Source organism: Embiotoca jacksoni, unplaced genomic scaffold (assembly GCF_022577435.1).
Source record: "Embiotoca jacksoni isolate LCO1_2020_lvr unplaced genomic scaffold, fEmbJac1.0.p SCAF_12, whole genome shotgun sequence".
NCBI lineage: Eukaryota > Metazoa > Chordata > Actinopteri > Embiotocidae > Embiotoca > Embiotoca jacksoni.
Genome location: NW_027185252.1, coordinates 5,271,853 through 5,290,075, shown reverse-complemented (window position 1 = coordinate 5,290,075; position 18,223 = coordinate 5,271,853). Strand labels below are relative to the sequence as shown.

Genomic DNA, 18,223 nt, shown 5'->3' with positions numbered 1-18,223 from the left:
CAGTGTTAGAAATAACTTTGGTCCCTGCAGACAAGTCAGCACTTTTCTCTTTGACTCACCTCCAGCCTCGCTCAGGGCCCGGAGTGTTTCTGTGTGGGTGTGCAGCGCTAAACTGTAAATATTCATAAACACCCCTTCAACAAAAGCCCGTGGGTCAGACCCTGGTCCTAAGGCTCACAGCGGGTGTGTGTGTGTGTGTGTGTGTGTGTGTGTGTGTGTGCGTGTGTGTGTGAGAGACTGAGAGACTGAGACCGGGATGGGGGTCTAGGTATGAGAGACAGTGGTGGGCATCTGCTAATTTACATATCTCCCACGGTGCTTTGGGGCGAGAGCTGAGGGATGACGGCCTCCATATGCATGAGGCACACATGTATATCTGTGTGTGTACGTGTGTGTGCGTGTGTGTGATGTAGTGTTGTTCCCTGCAGCTGCCCACATGCACATACACTGTGGATGGTGTGATAGGCTGCACATGTCATATTCATAGCATATGGTGCAGTGACCTCCATAAGTGCTACAGGCCTCCCTAAAAATCCAGTCAGGAGTTTTTGAAGGAAAATATGGAGAAATATGGAACAATTGTAAAGAAATGAAAACAGACAACTCACTTTTTGAAGCCCAGGATGAGGCTGCTGCGGAAAACACTGAGGTCCAGTGAGGGGAAGGAGGGATCTGACACTGGAAAATAGAGCAGAGACAGAGAGTGATTACAGAGAAAGAAAAGACCGAAACAACTTGTCTTCATGTGGATTTAATAATATGGTTTATGATGTAGTTATATGGGGACCTGTAAAACAAAATGATTAAACTTTAGCAGATTTTCAGCCACACACTAAATTGGCCAAAATACTAGGCTGGCTTCATATTGTTTTTGAGGCTTCACATTGTTCATATTTATTTCTTTTAATTTGTTATATTGCTTAACTTGTATTAAATTCCTTAATTGTTTCAAGTCTATCTGTTTTGTTTGAATTGTGTTTATTGATGGTTAATTTATGTTGTTTATAAATTTGCTATATAACATAATTGAATTGATCAATTAGACTCAAAGAGATTGAGCACAATGCCTTGCTTATAAGCACACAAGTTATTTTTGAGGAAGAGAGCAGCGTGTCTCATTCACTTTCCCCATCCTGACTTTATTCTTTTGATTTAATCTACCAAATGTCAAATAATCTTGGAAGAAAGACCAAAATTTACCCTTTAAATTCTTTAATTTCAGGGACAAAAAAACAAAATGTTAACTTTTAAATGGCATAAAATTGAAAGAAAAGGCAGAACATTTTTAAAATGCATGATGCTGGAAGCAGTAAAGGAGCATTGTTTTCTGTATAAACATTTTGAAGGCAGCGCTTTGTGTGTGTGTTTCTGGTAATATTGCATATTTACATTTGTGATTAAAAAACATGAAATGTGGACAAAAAAACTTTCATCTCGTGAGCTTAAAAAAATTCATTGGGGACTCTCTGAAATACAAAAAGAGGAAACAGCGATGTATGTGAAAATGAGTGGTGGATGTTTGAGACTAAAAGGAGATGAAAGACAGAAAACAGGAAGAGACATCCATTATTTAACAGCCTTCTCTATCCCTTCCCTCTGTCAGATGAGGCGCCTTTTCGTTCTCGCTTTTTTCATATTCACACAGCCTAATCTCTTAAAAGGCCTGATGAGCACAGAGGAATAAGTGGGTAAGTGTGTGTGTGTGTGTGTGTGTGTGTGTGTGTGTGTGTGTGTGTGTGTGTGTGTGTGTGTGTGTGTGTGTGTGTGTGTGTGTGTGTGTGTGTGTGTGTGTGTGTTAACGCTGGGCCAATTAGCCCGCCGGCAAAACAGCAATTTTTATGATGATGGCTGCTCAAGATGCTGGAGAGATTCTGTTGTGTGCGCTTACGGAGGGTGTACAGTTCGGCCAGGTTGTTTGCAGCCACAGAGCGAATCTCCGAATTCAGAAATCTCTCAGAATCCAGGGAGATGTCGGCGCCCTGAAGAGAAAAGCCAGCGTTTTGTCAAAGAAAACGCATTGCAATGAACAATGGCCACATGTAAACACACACACAGACTTATGGGTTACCTTGAGGGCCTGTCGAGCTGCCTCGATGCTGGGGAACACAGGGAGGATGTATTTGGATAGAGTCTCGACATCGGGGGACATATGGAGCTCCTGCATGCCCTTCATCACCTCCATCACGGCTGCAAAACACACACACAAAAAGTGATTAATGTCAAAACTGTGTGTCTGAAAACTAGAACCTGAACGATATATCTGTAAGCCAATTTTTCACAGATGTTGGCCGACATGAAAACTTCTTTTTTTTTGCAGAACAGAATGGAGATAAAGACACAAATTTGTGTTTTATATAAAAAAAAATATTTATATATTCTCTAATATCAGTATCGGCCTCAAAAATCTAGTATCAATGGGACACCAAAGAATCATATTGACATTTGTGTCTAACAATAAGAAAAAACAAAATTTACATAATTTTTCTGACCAATCAATTAAATGTTTAGTTGTGAAAATGACACAAAATAGTGAAAAATCCAAATCATGGTTTCTACAAACCAAATTGGTCTCTTCAAACTGACAGTCCACAGTATATTCAATTCACTATGACATAAAACAGAAAAGTAGGAAACACAAATTTTAGGATTTGCAACATGTCCAGGTTGGAAATTTGCGCATAATTATTTATACAATAAATCAGGTAAATGAATAGACACTATTCTATTTTAACTGACTTTCCTCATCATCTTAATGTCCTCAAGAATACAAGTTGAAAAAGTTGGTGTTTGTGTTGCAACAGATTTCTGTGACATTTGGATCAATAGTCATCGTCAGTGGACGTGAATATCAGATGAATTTCTTTCTTCTTCAGGAAAACAACAGTTCAGGCAAACCAACCTTTCTGCGTTTAAGGCAAACAAACTGCACTTTTATAGACACACACAACCGGCCTGCAGCTGTGTGAGCACTGTCACACATACAAACACCCTTCTTGGGCACGATGCGAATGGCTGCTTTCCTCTTCACCTCGGACGGCTGCATACATGTGCATAAACACGCACTTGGCCTGAAGTGGACTCTTGCTACCATCGCCCTGCTCCCCGGCAGAACCCCAAGATCCTGCCCCGGGGAAGGAGGCCAAAACAGCCACATGCATATGGAACAGCCACTCGCACACTCTCAACATGCCTGCAAGTGGCTGTGTGTGTGTGTGTGTGTGTGTGTGTGTGTGTGTGTGTGTGTGTGTGTGTGTGTGTGTGTGTGTGTGTGTGTGTGTGCGTGCGTGCGTGCGTGCGTGCATGCGAATATGGAGGCAACACTTTGCATATGTCTCGTAGCGTGCCCACAAAGGACAGGGACCTAAATGAGCACATACACACACACACCCCGATGTGTGTGTTTGTGTCGCTATATGGTGGTAGACCAGAAATACCAATATACATCTACAGTCAATGCCACATAAGAGCCCATCCAGTGTACCAATACACCTTGGTTCCATGCGGACTTCAGCAAACTCCCCTAAAGTGCTTCTTTGAGTTGACACACCTTAAGATGCTGTGTGTATTTACACTCCACTCAGGTTCTGAAACACACACACACACACATACACGTATACATATATCTGTGTTTCTGCATCCTCCTGGGACATATGTTTTCACCTGGCAGTCTCTCTCTTTAGTTGAATAAAAGATGAGGCCCGGGCTTTTACACGCCATTAAAACCAGCGGCTAGGCTGCATTATCCCAGGTAGGGCTACCTGAACCACTCCATCCATCCAGCCTTCCCCTGCCTCCATATCACTCATTCATATGCCCCTCTCACTATCCATCTGCCACTGCTTTCAAGTAAAAGTAAACAGGTGATCTTCCTCTTTCTTCTCAATGGAGGATCTGTCCGCTCTGCTGTCCATTCTTACGTTTAATCGCTTTCATCCGACCTTTTTTTATGAAAGAAGAGAGGGAGCACCTGCCTTCCTCCTGAATAATCCATAATCAATTTCACGGTGAGCCAGACAGACAGAAAACAAGTGAATGGAGAGCTGGAGGTAGAAATGCACAAGGTGGTCTTCCCTTATGTGTGCTCCAGAGTTTTCATGATCATCAGCACTTTTCAGTTTTCCAACAAGCATGTTTGTGTGGGGTTTTTTTCTCCACACAAGTCTGTGACCAAGAGCTTTTAACCCTTTGAACTTTTGAGCTGTTTTTGCTTAGTTTCACAGACCGAAGGCAAAGTAACTCCACGTCTTAGCTAGGTAGTAATGAGGCTACGAATACATCAGTTTGCCTGAAAGTAATCCCTTTCACTCTCTCATAGCTTTTATGAAGATTAAAAAAATAAATTCAAATTTCCAACCCTCATGTCTATATGGTAAATCTAAAGCAATTGACTGCAGACGGTTGGCAGCTTGGCACAGCACAAAGACGGAAAAAAAAACCGACCACCGTTACCACCGTTTAATCACTACAAAAACCAAAGCTTAAAACAAAACATTGTGGTTTTACACAGTGTTATGTGCCAGGCTCGCTAACTTCCTGGATTTGCTGGTTGCCTGGCAAACTCACAGCTGGATCAAACTCCAGGAAGCCCATAAAGGGAAAGAGATGAAGATGAAGTATAGTAACTGAGCCGTGTTGACTTTGTTATAACAATGAGGAGATTTTGACCTAATTGCTTCAATCCGATCCCTTTGTGTCAGTGGTTTTCAACTGGTGGGTCGCAGCTCAAAAGTGGGTCGTGGGGCAGCGCTTTTGTTTTAAAGGACATGATTCCCATGACGCAACACTATCAACCAAAACTAACAGTCTAACTTTTAATTTCATTGCATTTAGATTCTTAAAACCTGATGATCTCCAGTTTAAACTTGTTTGAAAAGTCTGCTTTTTTTTATTTAAATTTTTTTTTTCACCCTATTTTCACTTTTGTTGAACTGTTTATTTTTTTATTTCATGTTTTCAATAATTTATGAAGGAGCTGCGTAATCGTTTTTTAATTTTTTTGTAAAATAAATTTGGGTGGCTTCATAATTTGGGTCACAACTTAATGACTGGCGAAAAAATGTGGATCCTGAGGGCAGACCGGCGGAGAGCCACTCCTCTAAATCACCTCAGCTCTTTTACAGCTACATGACGGTACACAACGCAGGCCTTCATCCTGCCGCCATACTCTAACATTATGAACCTGGTGGACTCAAACTAAAGTGTCTTGACCCTCAGCTAACCTGAAAGATGGAGAACTGCACAGAAAGAAGTTGAGAAGAAATGAGAGTGGCGACACAACACCAAATAAATTGTGATATGATGAAGCGTCACTCGTTCTGCTCTCGTTCTGCTCTCCCTTTAGGTCTTTTATTTTTTTCACTCCATAATCCTCATATGTGAAAAAAAACAACTTTTTGGCTTCTTCTCCTGTCCGAACAATTTAAATAGAGATTTGGCACAGAGGAGAACTGAGAAGAGTAGTTGGTCAGCATAAAGCCTGACATACCATCCAAGCAAGAAGTATCAAAGTAGTGAGTTAAGCATGGCAGTGGTCACAAGATATCATCATCAGATTCATGTCTTCAGGTTAACTGTCACAGACAAGAAGTGAGGATGGAGAAAAGAGAGGAAAAGAGGAGTGGAGTGAACCGGTCGCTGTCATCTCCTCCCGTCCTTGGACATGAGCACCTGTCACTTCCCCTTTTCTTTCTCCTCCAAAACCATCTGTCTCTCCGTGTATATGACTCTCCAAAGGTAGACTTTTGTTCGCTGCGAGGCAATGGTGGCTTTGAAAACACTAGAGAGTGCAAGAAAATGTCAATTTTTTTTTCGAGGCATGAAAAGCTGCTATTTCATCCTCATTCATTTCATTATTTTTTTTTTTTCTTTTTAATAAAGGTGATGGCTGGCTCTCATGCCACAAATTAACTCAGGATAAAGTTCAAGGTGGACGGACTTACAGCTGGCCTTTGCTGTGCTTCTTAAATGCAGCCCACTCTATTTGACAGATAGCGCTGCATTAAAGAATGAGTGAAAGGGTTGAAGATGAGGGCACATAAAGAGAGTCAGGTAAGGAGGACGAGGAGGAGGAGGAGGAGGAGGAGGGCAGCCAGGAAGGAAAGCAGACCAGACAAGGGAGCCTTTACATCTCTCTCATCGCCCAAAACACACAAGGCCAAGAAACACTTTCTTCCTCTGCAGTTTCCCCTCCCTCCCTGTTCTTCTTCCTCTTGCTCCGCCATGTCAGAAGTGATAAGACCGCGGCGTGTCGCCAGGACTGACAAGCATCGACTAGCTGGCGGCAGGTGGCCAAGTACGGCCGAGCATATGCTTTCGCTAAACCCGCCAAATCCACACCTCATCAAAATGTAAAGGGATTTTTTTTTTCTTTTCCCCCCTCCTCCCTTTCCTTTTTTTCCCCATCCCTCCTTCCCCCTCCCCCCCCATCCCTGCCCTCCAATTCCACGGCTCCGGCCTCTCTGCCCGCTAGTGACACCTGTGGACAAAAAGTGACACAGCGCTTAATATTTCATGGGCCGTGCACAGTGGGGCGCGTAATCCAAAGTGAATTCCCTCAGAGCGCTTGCATTTACATGAAATCAAGTCACTCTGCATCAGTCACATCACCTGCACTGCCACCCCCCCCCCTTTCCCGCGCCCCCACACACACACCTCCTGCAGCCAATGAGTGTGAGACCAGCATAGAGAGAGAGGGAGGCGGAAGGAAGAAAGAAAAAAAAAAAAAGAAGAGAGGCTGCATCATTCATGAGGGTTAAGGCTAACACCATCGGAAACAAGCGAGTGTGAGTGAGAGAGAAGTTTCTCCACCTTCCTTCCGTCCATCCTTCCTACTTTCTGCGCTGTGATACCTAAATGGATGCTGTTTGACGTGTTTGTGCAGCTTTGAGACTGTGCGGTTAGAGAATTTATGTGCATATGTGTGTGTGTGGTTGTGCATGTTTAAACTCATGTCTAGTCGTCTTCTTCTCAGCCAGGCGCCGAGACGTCTCTCACCGTTCAAACTGAGAATCGGTCTCGACCACGCGAAGAATTCAATCTGCACCGTTGCCGCACTGGTCTAACCAGTTTCTCCTCCCTGCCAGTTCAAATGCTGTCAATTGGCTGACAGAAGGAAAAAACATCATTTATTAATCGCTCTAAAAAAACCCAAAGAGAGACCCAGAGCTCAGCATAAATAAAGCACTTAAAAACCAAGCCGCTGCTGAACACATTTGACAGCGTACGTTCGCTAATGAGTTGTGAATCCTGACAAGCCTCCAAATGCCGGCTATCTGTCACCGAGATGATTTCCCCCCCACGAGCTCATCGCGAGCAGAAACAAAAGAAAGAAAATAACTATTTCCTTCACCAGAGGCCGAATTTAGAGGCAGAAATATTCCCATAAACTGCATCTGCTGAGCCATTAAATTGTCTTAAGAGGCAAATGGAGAAGAAAAACCTCCCGACATCAATACCAGTTTTCCACTGAGTGTCAGACGAGTGTCCGATGAAAGTAACAAGCTCGGCGAAAAAAGGGCTGAGCCGCATTTGACCGAAGGCAGATTCAACACAGAAATTATGCCTGTCAAAAGCTTCATCTAGTTGAGCAAAGACAACGGCTTAAAGGACACCAACAACAACAACTCAAAAATGAAATGATCTGTCAATCCTGCTCTGACACAAACTACCGATTTCAAAAATTGTTCTTGCAATTATTCCGGCACCTGTCACATTCTTGAAAGAATCGGTTTCATTTTGTGTAACTTCCCTACAGATTATCACATCGGTGCCTCAGGAACACTGGAAGAGATAGGTACTAGGAAAGTGTGCAGCTGCATGCAACTTTCAGGTACCACACTTGCTCCATAATAGTGTTAATTGTTTTAAAGAAACAAAATTACATGTCTTGTTATACCGGTTCAGCTTGTGCCAGTTTCTATTATCTTGTCTCCGAAAAGACTTGTCACAGTTTGATGCAGACAACAACCACTGATAAATACAGAACAATATACAGATGAAGCCGTGATCATCCATTGTGGTGCAAAGGAGTTCTACACAGACCGGCCCCATGTTTGATGACATGGATTGAACACAACCTTTTACAATAACTGGAGCGAGGGATTTAAGAATATATCAACTCAGAAATGAGTTCATTTTGACAAAAGATTTGAAAAAAGCCATAGAAGCAAAATGACCTCTGACCCCCCTCGTCAGCCTCAGGCCTGTGAGAGCATCCATGTATGTGGTTATGCATGTGCGAGAGAGATGCTTAAGGCTACTTGATTGAAAAATAATGAACTCATCCTACTTGTCAAATATTGGGTCTATCTGTTGCACAACATGGTTCTATAGTCTCAGTTACAACGTCTCTGTACCTTTATCTTGTGACCTACGACCTCACTCAGTACTATCTACAAAATCAGATATACAGAGGAAGTGGGGATGACTGTCAACTGTTTGTCACACTGTATAAAAGCTGAACTACGGAGAAGAGACTTCGAGCAATGCTGGACACCTTTCTTTGAGTGTACATGTATTTGCTCCTTCTTGCAAGAATAAATGTCCGATGTGTTTGATTTTGAATACAGCCTCTGAGTAATTTTTCTAACTACTGAACCTCCCCAATGTCCTTAACAATAGGGCAAATGTCACCAAATCAATCACACACACACACACGATGCACCGTTGATGCAGAGTCAGCAGGAAATGCTGAAATAAGAGTTCTCCTGTTAGAAATTTATAATTAAGATGACAGAGGCACATCAAATCCAATTACTTTCTTTTGAATGAAAGATTATTGCAAACAATTGGGCCTCCATTTAATAATAAGAAAAACGTGATTACTGCAGACATGCAACCAGGAGGCTAAAAGTTGAGCTGGTTTAGAGATCAGAAAAAGGAATAAGAAAATATGACATTCATGTCCGAGCACACTTTCTGAAAGTCAAAGTGTCTTTTTGGTCCGGAGCACATGAGAAGTTGGGACGTCTTCTAAATTTTGCGATCTATTCCAAGATCTCTCCAGAGAGGCCAGTGTGTGTGTGTGTGTGTGTGTGTGTGTGTGTGTGTGTGTGTGTGTGTGTGTGTGTGTGTGTGTGTGTGTGTGTGTGTGTGCGCGCGCGCGCGCGTGTGTGTGTGTTTGTGAGTAAGTGTTTTATGCGTGTGTTTGTTTCATCTCCTCTCGCTCTAACTCTCTCACGCAGGGATCAGACCTCGTTGCCCTTCACGGCACCAGCCCAGTGAAATCTGTCCCAGTTGGACCACTCTGTAGGTCATTAATATTTGAGGGGAAACTCTCCTTTAAAAGCTCTTTCTGGTACAGAGGAAGTCATAATCCCCTCTACACCACCAAAAAAAAAATAAAAAAAATAAAAAAAAATGCACATGTTCAAAAATTGCTAATATCATGCTCACCCCCCCAAAAAAATTATATCTCGCTCCATTTCAGATTGGATGCACAAACAGCTGGTAGGCATGTTTTTCTGCTCTCTTGGGACTCCATAGCAACCATTAGGTTCTCACATACACATGGGGTTGTTTACGACCTTCTCACAACAAATTAGCATATCTAGTTTCAACATCTACAGGACTCTCTCAAGCTTATTGCCTTCCAAGTGGCGTAAGCACAGAGTACAAGTATACAAGAAGTCATTGATTCATTCCTGAACAGTAAAACAATAAGGTTTGGTTTTGTTTCTCCATCTATAGCCGTTTATTTAAATATCTTATCCTTGTGCTCAAACTGCCAAATCAAGGTAAAAAACAAAAACAAAAAAAATCAGCACATTACTGCTAGATACACATTAAAAAGTCTTGTGTGTGTATCTATTAGACCTTTTGTTTAAGTGAGATCATCCTCCCTTTCTGAAAATACCCTACAAGGGCTGTTTGAATGTTAAGTCTTGATTTTGCAATTATGGTTAGAATTAGATCAAGTTTAAGGCATTTCGTTTTTGATATTTAAGATTAACGGAAGAGCCAGTGGGTTGTGCAATGTCGTAAAATGTGCTAACGTGCTAGAGGTTGAAGTACGAATGTGTGTGTGTGTTTATACCTGTTGTGTTGTTTTCTTTCAAGGCCTGAGTGAGGAGGGGCCAGAAGTAGTGACTCCTTACGGGTAAGTTCTGCTCCTTAAGTAACTTCATCAGCTCTAAAGATGTTCCTGCAAAAAACAAACACACCAAGATAATTATAATTGAGTGACTTTTCCAGTTTTTCATCACTGCAGTGACTTAATTAAACTGGCAACATCTGTCAAAGCCTTCATATTAAAATCTCAATCCAAATGCAAATAGATAAGTGTGTCTAGCAAATGAACACACATCTGTGTGCAGGTGGATACGAAGGTCTGTCAAAATGGAAGTAAATGAAAGCATGCGCTGTACCGGTCTTCTTGGCCTCCAGGGCACAGAACAGAGTGAAGCTGAATGGTGATGCGTGCAAGTTTGACTCCTGGAGCTCTTTGCAGTAGTAGGCGATCTTCTCCAGCGACTATGAAGCACATGAAGGAATCAAGAATTACATTTCAAAACGAACATCCAATATACATCGCGTCTGACTGTGAAAAAGGAATTCCAACTCTTAGAAATAATTTTGTGATCCTGCGTCAGTGTTTCCATGACGAGACTCTACGCACCGTGTTCATGCTGATGCAGTGTCGGAGGAAGAAGTTGCCCACGTTGGCGGCGGTGTCGTTGAAGTTTTCGCTATGCTGCATGGGGAACGTCTTCAGGATGTTAAAGGCCGTGTCCTCCTGGCCCTGAGTGATCAGGCTCAGACACAAGTTCATGGCATCTAGAAGAACAACACATATAGATGCTGCTCAGCCTCATAGTGAAGTAAAGTTCATGTAGCTATTTAATTAGGAGTTTAGTGGACTGGCCATCGTTTTTTTTTTAGCATGTTTATTTTTTATGAATAATAAACAAATATGACGTAATAACGTATAAAGTTACATATTATATAGAAGACTATCGGAAATAGGTTTTGTGGGCAGATGAGACCAAATGAGAAGCGTTATATTAGGAGAAAGGAAAACACTGCATTCCAGTACTTCTATGAAACATGGTGGCGGTAGCATCATGTTTGAGAGCATCTGGACCAAGATGGCTTGCTATCATTTACTGAATAGTGAATCCTGACTTAAAATAAATACATAAATAAATAAATGACAATTTTTGTCTCAATTGTTTGGGCTCTTTTTTATCTGCTTTTAGGACATGAAAATTGGATGATGTTTTAGATCATTTTTATGCAAAAATATAGAATATTCTAAAAACCTTCAAGCAGGACTGTTCATTATTCCCATGTGATGAGGAAAATTGTGGCAAAGTAAAAAATCTTAGCAATGAAATCAGGATTTGTATAACAGCTTCCAGTTGCAAGAAAACCTTTGACCATCTTTCAGGGTTAGCAAGCATCAGACTTAATTGGAAGAACGGTATTTTTTGACTGATGTAACTGCTGAAGACTAAAGCTGTGGAAAAAAAAAAACATGATATGTGTGTGCATGTACCTGGAACATAACCCCTCTCATGCCTCAAGCGTTCAATCATCTCTGGGACGTGCTGCTGGTGTCCGGCCTTGGCCAGAGTGAAGATGACCTGCATCACGTCCCGGTCCATCAGACTGCAGTCAGCACTGTCTGCTACCTCCAGAGTCTGAAAAGGATTCACATATGAGGATGACATGGAAGCGAAAATAGAGGGGGAGGCTACCTGTGTTGAGGAAGGAGGACAAAAATGTACATGCATATAACGGAGAATGAACATACACACCTGCTTCAAACGTTCCATGTCTCCCTTCTCAGCATACGCACTCAGCAAGGACACATAGGTGTCAGGACTCGGTTCAATTCCTGCTGCCCGCATCATAGGCAGGATGTTCTCAGCACTCTCGATGTCGCTGCACAGTGACAGAGAAGACAGCTTATTTCAAATTCAAATTTTTTTTTCAACACAAACACTTATTACGTGCTGTTAAATACAGTAAATCCAAAGAAGAGAGGCAGTGACACGGACCCTGCACGAGCATGGCCTGTCACCAGCGAGCTGAACACCGCTTCAGTGATGGGCAAATCTTTGGTCTTCATGAAGCCCAGTATGGTGCTGAGAAAGCAGAGAGGAAAGTTATAATGAACATAAGGCAACACAAAGTTATATTAACAGATCATAATAGTATTAACATCACTTGAGGCATTTTTCAGTGACCGTAAACTGAACAGAGTAATTAGTAAAAATGTTAAATAAAGACAACACAGAATAGAACAATAAACCATGACAGGTATAAGAAAGTGAAACAGTTAGTTATAATTTTTGGGTCATTTTTGCCTTTATTCAGATATAACGGCAGATATAGCAGCAGAAACTTTACTCACCTGGCTCCCTCAATATCTCCATTGAAGCAGTAGGCCGCGATGAGTCTCTGGTAGGTAACCTGTTCAAAAAAAAAAAAAATCAGGGCTTGAAACCACCAAGTGTTTATAAAATGTTTAAAATTTGGAGTTCTGGCAGATATGATACTAATGTTTCAAGAGTAATGAGAAGAATGAATCCCTGTTCCTTAAACTGCAGCACTCACTCTGTTGGGCTGGACGTTAGCTGCTTCCATCTTCGCCAGGAAGTCGGTGGGGGAGAACTTGAACTCATTCTGCAGGTAAACCTTCAGCAAGGCGTTGTAGTGGCTGACATCATACTGTGCACCTGAGGAGGACAATCTGCAGTCAACATAACACCCACAACATATCAGGGATTCCACTACGAAACTATAACTACTGATTTACAAAACCCTCCTGTATGTATCGTACGATCAAATCTACGATGATGCTAACTTTCTAATGTAGCTTTGTCCAGTTCAGTCCCAGTCTACTAAAAGAAACCAACATCTCCTCTAACAGTTGAAACATTTTAAACTAACTCACTTTCAGCAGCGGCGAACAGTGAGACAGGAGGTCGTTGCTTACCGAGCTCCTGCAGCTTCTCCCACACACGGTGTGCCAGCTGGGTGCGTTCCTCCTGAGGCAACTCAGGCAGCAGGGCTCCACAGCTACGCAGCAGCAACAAGGCCTGGTTCCCGCTGGGATAACCTGCAGGCACACGGGAATCGATGACGTGGACGTATGTAGAACAAAATTAAAGAAGGGAAAACCAAACCAACAAAGTCTTTTGAAAAAAGAAGAATGAGACTGTGGCAGCATCGTGACGAGCACGGAGCAGGAGGAGAGACCTGATGCTCCCAGTTTGGTTATTTGATCAACGTCGACATCCGAGTTAAACGCATTTTTCGCGACCTCCGGTGACCCTCCCCGGTTGTTGCTGTTGTGCCTGCGCCTACCTGTCCTGGAGACGTCGTGGAAGATGCGGAGCAGCAGCGTCTTAGTGACGCGGCCCGTCCTCCTCACAGAGAAGTCCAGCTTGTTGAGGGCCCAGTCAAACTGCTGCATCTGTTTGGACCGCACCGACAAATTGCCTTCGTCCTTCTGCTCTGTAGCCACGACGTAGTTACGCACACAGCCCGGCGCGTACGGCCACAGACGACTGTGGAGGATTACAGACGGTAGAGGAGAGGGAGAAATAAATGGATGGATGATGATTTAGAAAGGAGGAAGGAGGTATGACGGAGGGGGGGGAAGAAAAAACAGTCAAGAGGAACACAATTGTTCCGTTGGGTTCACGTGGGAGAAGATATGTTGCTTTGGAAGTATCGTGATATGATTGCGATGTGAAGTGTTGACTTCTCCTTGTTTTAAAGGCGACATTAACGTAATATGATGATCTATTCTTTGCTTTCACCCATATAGTCATTATATCCATAATTTCTGATGATGCACAACAACACACGTGTTGACAAAAACAGTAACACAGATGTTAACATCTGTATGCACCGCCTGCTAAAAGGCTGTTTGTAGTTTTTGGAAAGCTGTGACCTTCAAGGGAAGTTAAATGTCATCGACAGTTTCAACTTTGCATCAAAACTGCCTGCAGCGTGATGATGATGTAAGCCGGCCTCATAATGACGCGCCTAGTTTGTAATTGAGCTCATAAGACGTGCAGGGTGATTTAAAAACAGTTACAGCGTCGACACGACCTCAGTCACTGTACTTGTCCTCATTTTGAGTCAAACGGACTGTGAGGATGACTCTGTTGCGCAACGTCGCATCATCACCACCACCTTGCATAAACCGGGAGCCATGTTTTACTGAACATTAACTGAGCAGCTGACGTCATACGTTGTTAGCGATGTATTATAACACGATGCCACGTTTGTTAACACGTGAAATATTACAGCTCATATCAACACACGTGTGCCTTTGGTTGTCATTGATCTGCCCTACTGGCAGCTACCTGGACGCATGTTGGGAAACAGGGCAGATCTGGTGGGAACGAACTCCGGTCCTTCTGCCGCCGATAGCTCCGCTGTACAGCCGACCGAGCGGTGGTCCATTTCTTTTGGTCCCGGTGATCTGGAGCAAACCCGAAGGCGAAAACTTAAGTAACCGGGCTGATCTCAAGAGCGCAGCCATGTTTTTCCTGTTGCAGCGTGAAAAGAACGTTTGCACCACGTGACTCGTGAAAGAAAGCATCGCGAGAGCGCCAATGCGAGATGTGGATTTTTTTTTTTTTTTTTTTTAAACTGAATTGTCTATTGCTTTCCTGGTCACTGATGAATATTGCCTAAAGTGAAAAAATAATTCATTTAAGTTTTAAACGTGTTGAGATGACAATATAAAAATAAATGCAATACTTTACACATGACCTTTATAGATGACCTTGGAAATGGTAGCTTCATATAAAAGGTCAGGAAGCCCATGAAATGTGGTTAAAAGTAGATATCGAGTTATTTTATTCAAGCTATATTCTTACCATATTCTGTCGAATTGTTATGCAGAATTGCCAGATTGAAAAACTGTCTCTGACTTACACGGCTTCTACCAATCAAACTTTATCCAGATGTTGAAATGAAAACAATCTGAAACGAATGCCCAAAAAAAAAAATATGGGCAAAATTAATAACACATCGAATTTAACCGGATTTCACTAATGATAACTCGCACCTTGAATGTTTATGACAGATTACCAGACTCAACCATTACCTGCATTAGAAAATACTCCATTGGTATTTGTCTGCTAATTAATGTACATCTCATCAACTCTTCTTGCTTGTCATAATCTAACAATGGTTCTTTATGTTTGTTAGACTTTTTATAGTTACAATATGTAATGCAGTAAGTCCTTAAATGAAATACATTCTGTTGTGGCAGCTATGTCATGCCGAGTGATAATAATATTGAACTGTATTCATATTTCTCAAATAATCTTTACCACGATATCTGAACATTAAAAAAGTGACGAGTAATGACCTTTTAATGGTTGAATTTCACAATAACAGACCAAAACTTAGGTTATTATTTCATTTATTATATTAAGAACTTTTACAAACATCAATATGCTTAAGAGAGAGACTTAATTAGATCAGCTCTTCAATCAACTTACTATCCCCTCTCCTCTTCGCTTTCTTAAGTTTCTCCTCAACCACAGTTTTTGCTTTCTGCATGCTGTTTCTTACACTCTCTCTTTTACTGTGTTCACTCCACAACTCTACAGCCAGTCTACGAATCTGGTTTGCATCATCCAGCACCCAGGCTTGAAAGAATTCACACTTCTTGCTTGCCAGGAAGTACTTCTGTCTCCTTGCGCCCTCCTCTCCGTCTTTAGACAGGGCAGATCGGGTTTTGGAGAGCACTGAGCGCAGCTGACTCAAGGCTGCCAGACAGTATCCTGTCGCATCCTCTCGGTCTCTGCCGGTCACGATGTGAGCCACAGCTTCCACGGCCCTGGCCGGGGCAAGGGGATCCTCCTTGTCGAGGTAACCTCCACCCAAAATGAGAGTTTCCCCAGAGTCCAGGGCCTCTTGGACGGAGTTGAACACCCTGCTTGAGTTCAGCGCCTCAGACAGAGCAAGTACCATGTCACAGATCTCAAACATCAGGGAATCCGTGTCCCCGTTAAACAGACGTACGGTAAAGGTGTAGCCAAAAAGTGCATTGACTAAACCATAGCACACTAGAGGAGATGGATTTGCACATAAGGAACTTAACTTTGGAATTTTCGCAGAAACTGGTGGAACCCTTTGGAGTGCTGATCTTTCTTTTCCCTTGTTTGTTTCCTTTCGGTTTCCTCTTTTGCCGTTTTTCCCCTTTGTGGCTGGTGTGCCGTGTTTCTCCACCACTTCTCGTGACGATTTGACTCCATTATCAACATCCTGCTCACCTGCAGCCGTTGAAGTTTCCCTCTCTCGTCGGCTCACTTCTTCCTCGAGCACCTCCACCAGTGCTCTCCCTCCTTCCTCATGCTCCTCCCACCACGGCTTCCACAGGGGCACGAACCCGCCAAGAGCTCCCCCCTTCATCAGACCCATAAACACCTCTTTCTCTTTGCCATTGAGAAGTTCCCACAGCTCCTCTTCTGAGAGTTTGCCAATATCCAGCTCCGTGAGACGATCAGCCAAGTCCCCGTCGGCCATTTCAGCATCCTCACCGGTGTCTTCAGGCGGCAGCTCCCCTCCTCCAATCTCTTCAAGTTTTTCCAAAATGGCCTCAATCTCTGGCGTACTCGCTTCTCCGGACTGCTGAAGCTCTGCTAACCTGGACAGGAGCTCCACAACCCGCACTTTCTCCGTTGCCTCTCCTTCATCCACGTCATCACACACAATCCCCGCTTCTTTTAACAAACTTTCCATCCCGCCGCGTGTCTTTTCTGCCTTTTCTCTGAGTCCCACAAGAATCTCCTGCATTTTCTTTTTGCCCTCAGACTCTGTCTTCCCCATTTCCTTCAACTCCCGCAGAACAGACTCCTTGTAAAACTCCTCGGAGCACACCGAGTGATCTGGGCTCTGGTAGCAAGCCAAGCCACAATAACGGAGGTTACACCGCGGGCAGGTGTAGCAGGAGGGTTTACATTTACACAACATGCAGACTGTACTCCTGGTGGTACTCCCATCCTCCTCCTCCTCCTCCTCCTCTTGGGTCTTAGCTGGCGTGAGAAAGTCCTCTTGTCCAGACGCAGCTCCTCTGGACGGGAGCAGAATCCCATCTCTGGTCAGTGGTTCGGGCTCGGTGTCAGTCCACTCCTCCTTTGGACCGATGTCCGTCAGAAGACTCCTGACAGACGGAGGAAGTCTGCGTCTGATTAACGGATTCATTTGCGGTCGAACTGAACCGAAACACGATGTTGTGATAAACCAGAACAAAGCTTGAGGTCCAAAAAAAAAAAAAAAAAAAAAAAAGCGACCTAAGAGATGAAACAAGAAAAAAACAACAACAACAACGTGTAAGTAGGATGTAATAGCAAAAATAGCTTTGCTAAAACGCACAACATCGACACAACAAGGTTTCTTTACAGAACAAACTGTACTTACTTCACAGCATTTGCGCTGAAATTTCCACGTTTGTTTTCCCAGTCAAGCCGCCGTGTCGCCTGTTGATGACGTAGCATCGACGCAACGCCGCAATTATTTTCTATAAGCGTAATTGCTCATACTAGTTCTGATAATATCGATGATGATAATAATAATAATAATAATAATAACAATAATAGTTATCGACACTGTAAAACGTGATTTTGGAGGGTAGTAGTTATTATCCATGCAAATCATTAAAATTGTACCCCCATTATATTTGTCTGCAAGTGAAATATATAATAATGAGTAAATTCCACCTTCACTGCCTATTTGTTAGTAGTAAAAACTGCTGCATAAAAAAAAAAAAAAAAGATAAAATGTACCCTGAGATATTAGCACTGCAACGTGCGCATGCGTCAGCATTCAAGCGCCAAGCCTCACGTGATCGGCGGGACTGTGGAGCTGCTGGTGAGACTCCTGTTTAACATGTCTCTGTGTATCATATGGTGAATTCAAATGTTTTCTTATTCAGTGGTTTAGATTCAGCGTGTTTCTGTGTTACACGTGGAGTTAAGTTTGCAAACTAGATATGACGTACACTGCAAGATATTATACTTTTGTACTGGAGTACAATATATTGAAAGGTGTTTCTAATATTCTGCTCCTCTCATGAATGTAAGTTGGGGAGGCTAAAATATTATATATAAAACCTAAATATTATGCAGTCCAGTTCAATACCGCTGCAAACTACGACCTCGATAATAAACATTTAATTAAATTAATACCTGTCTGACAGTGTAAAACAAAGTGGAACATTATTATCTTTGTAAAGGCAGAATTTAAGTCA

General features: G+C 42.7%; 2 protein-coding genes across 2 annotated transcripts in view; both read right to left on the bottom strand.

The window, feature by feature from the left end:
• lrpprc (leucine-rich pentatricopeptide repeat containing) overlaps positions 1-14,522 on the bottom strand; it is a 60,476-nt gene extending 45,954 nt beyond the window's left edge. The window contains exons 1-14 of the mRNA XM_069144376.1: positions 14,322-14,522; positions 13,312-13,514; positions 12,941-13,063; positions 12,559-12,680; positions 12,356-12,414; positions 12,000-12,086; positions 11,757-11,883; positions 11,495-11,639; positions 10,616-10,773; positions 10,365-10,470; positions 10,034-10,141; positions 2,069-2,187; positions 1,889-1,979; positions 609-678 (exon numbers count right to left, since the gene is read on the bottom strand). Of these exons, the coding sequence (XP_069000477.1) occupies positions 609-678; positions 1,889-1,979; positions 2,069-2,187; positions 10,034-10,141; positions 10,365-10,470; positions 10,616-10,773; positions 11,495-11,639; positions 11,757-11,883; positions 12,000-12,086; positions 12,356-12,414; positions 12,559-12,680; positions 12,941-13,063; positions 13,312-13,514; positions 14,322-14,500 (1,697 nt within the window). The 5' untranslated portion in view covers positions 14,501-14,522. The remainder of the gene's footprint in view (positions 1-608; positions 679-1,888; positions 1,980-2,068; positions 2,188-10,033; positions 10,142-10,364; positions 10,471-10,615; positions 10,774-11,494; positions 11,640-11,756; positions 11,884-11,999; positions 12,087-12,355; positions 12,415-12,558; positions 12,681-12,940; positions 13,064-13,311; positions 13,515-14,321) is intronic.
• An 861-nt stretch (positions 14,523-15,383) lies between these two features.
• On the bottom strand, positions 15,384-17,415 carry znhit2 (zinc finger, HIT-type containing 2). The gene is made up of 2 exons (XM_069144375.1): positions 17,395-17,415; positions 15,384-17,137 (listed from the first exon to the last, which is right to left on the bottom strand). Exon 2 carries the CDS (start codon positions 16,945-16,947, stop codon positions 15,445-15,447), a length of 1,503 nt encoding a protein of 500 aa, XP_069000476.1. The 5' UTR covers positions 16,948-17,137; positions 17,395-17,415; the 3' UTR covers positions 15,384-15,444.
• Between the last annotated feature and the right edge of the window lie 808 nt (positions 17,416-18,223).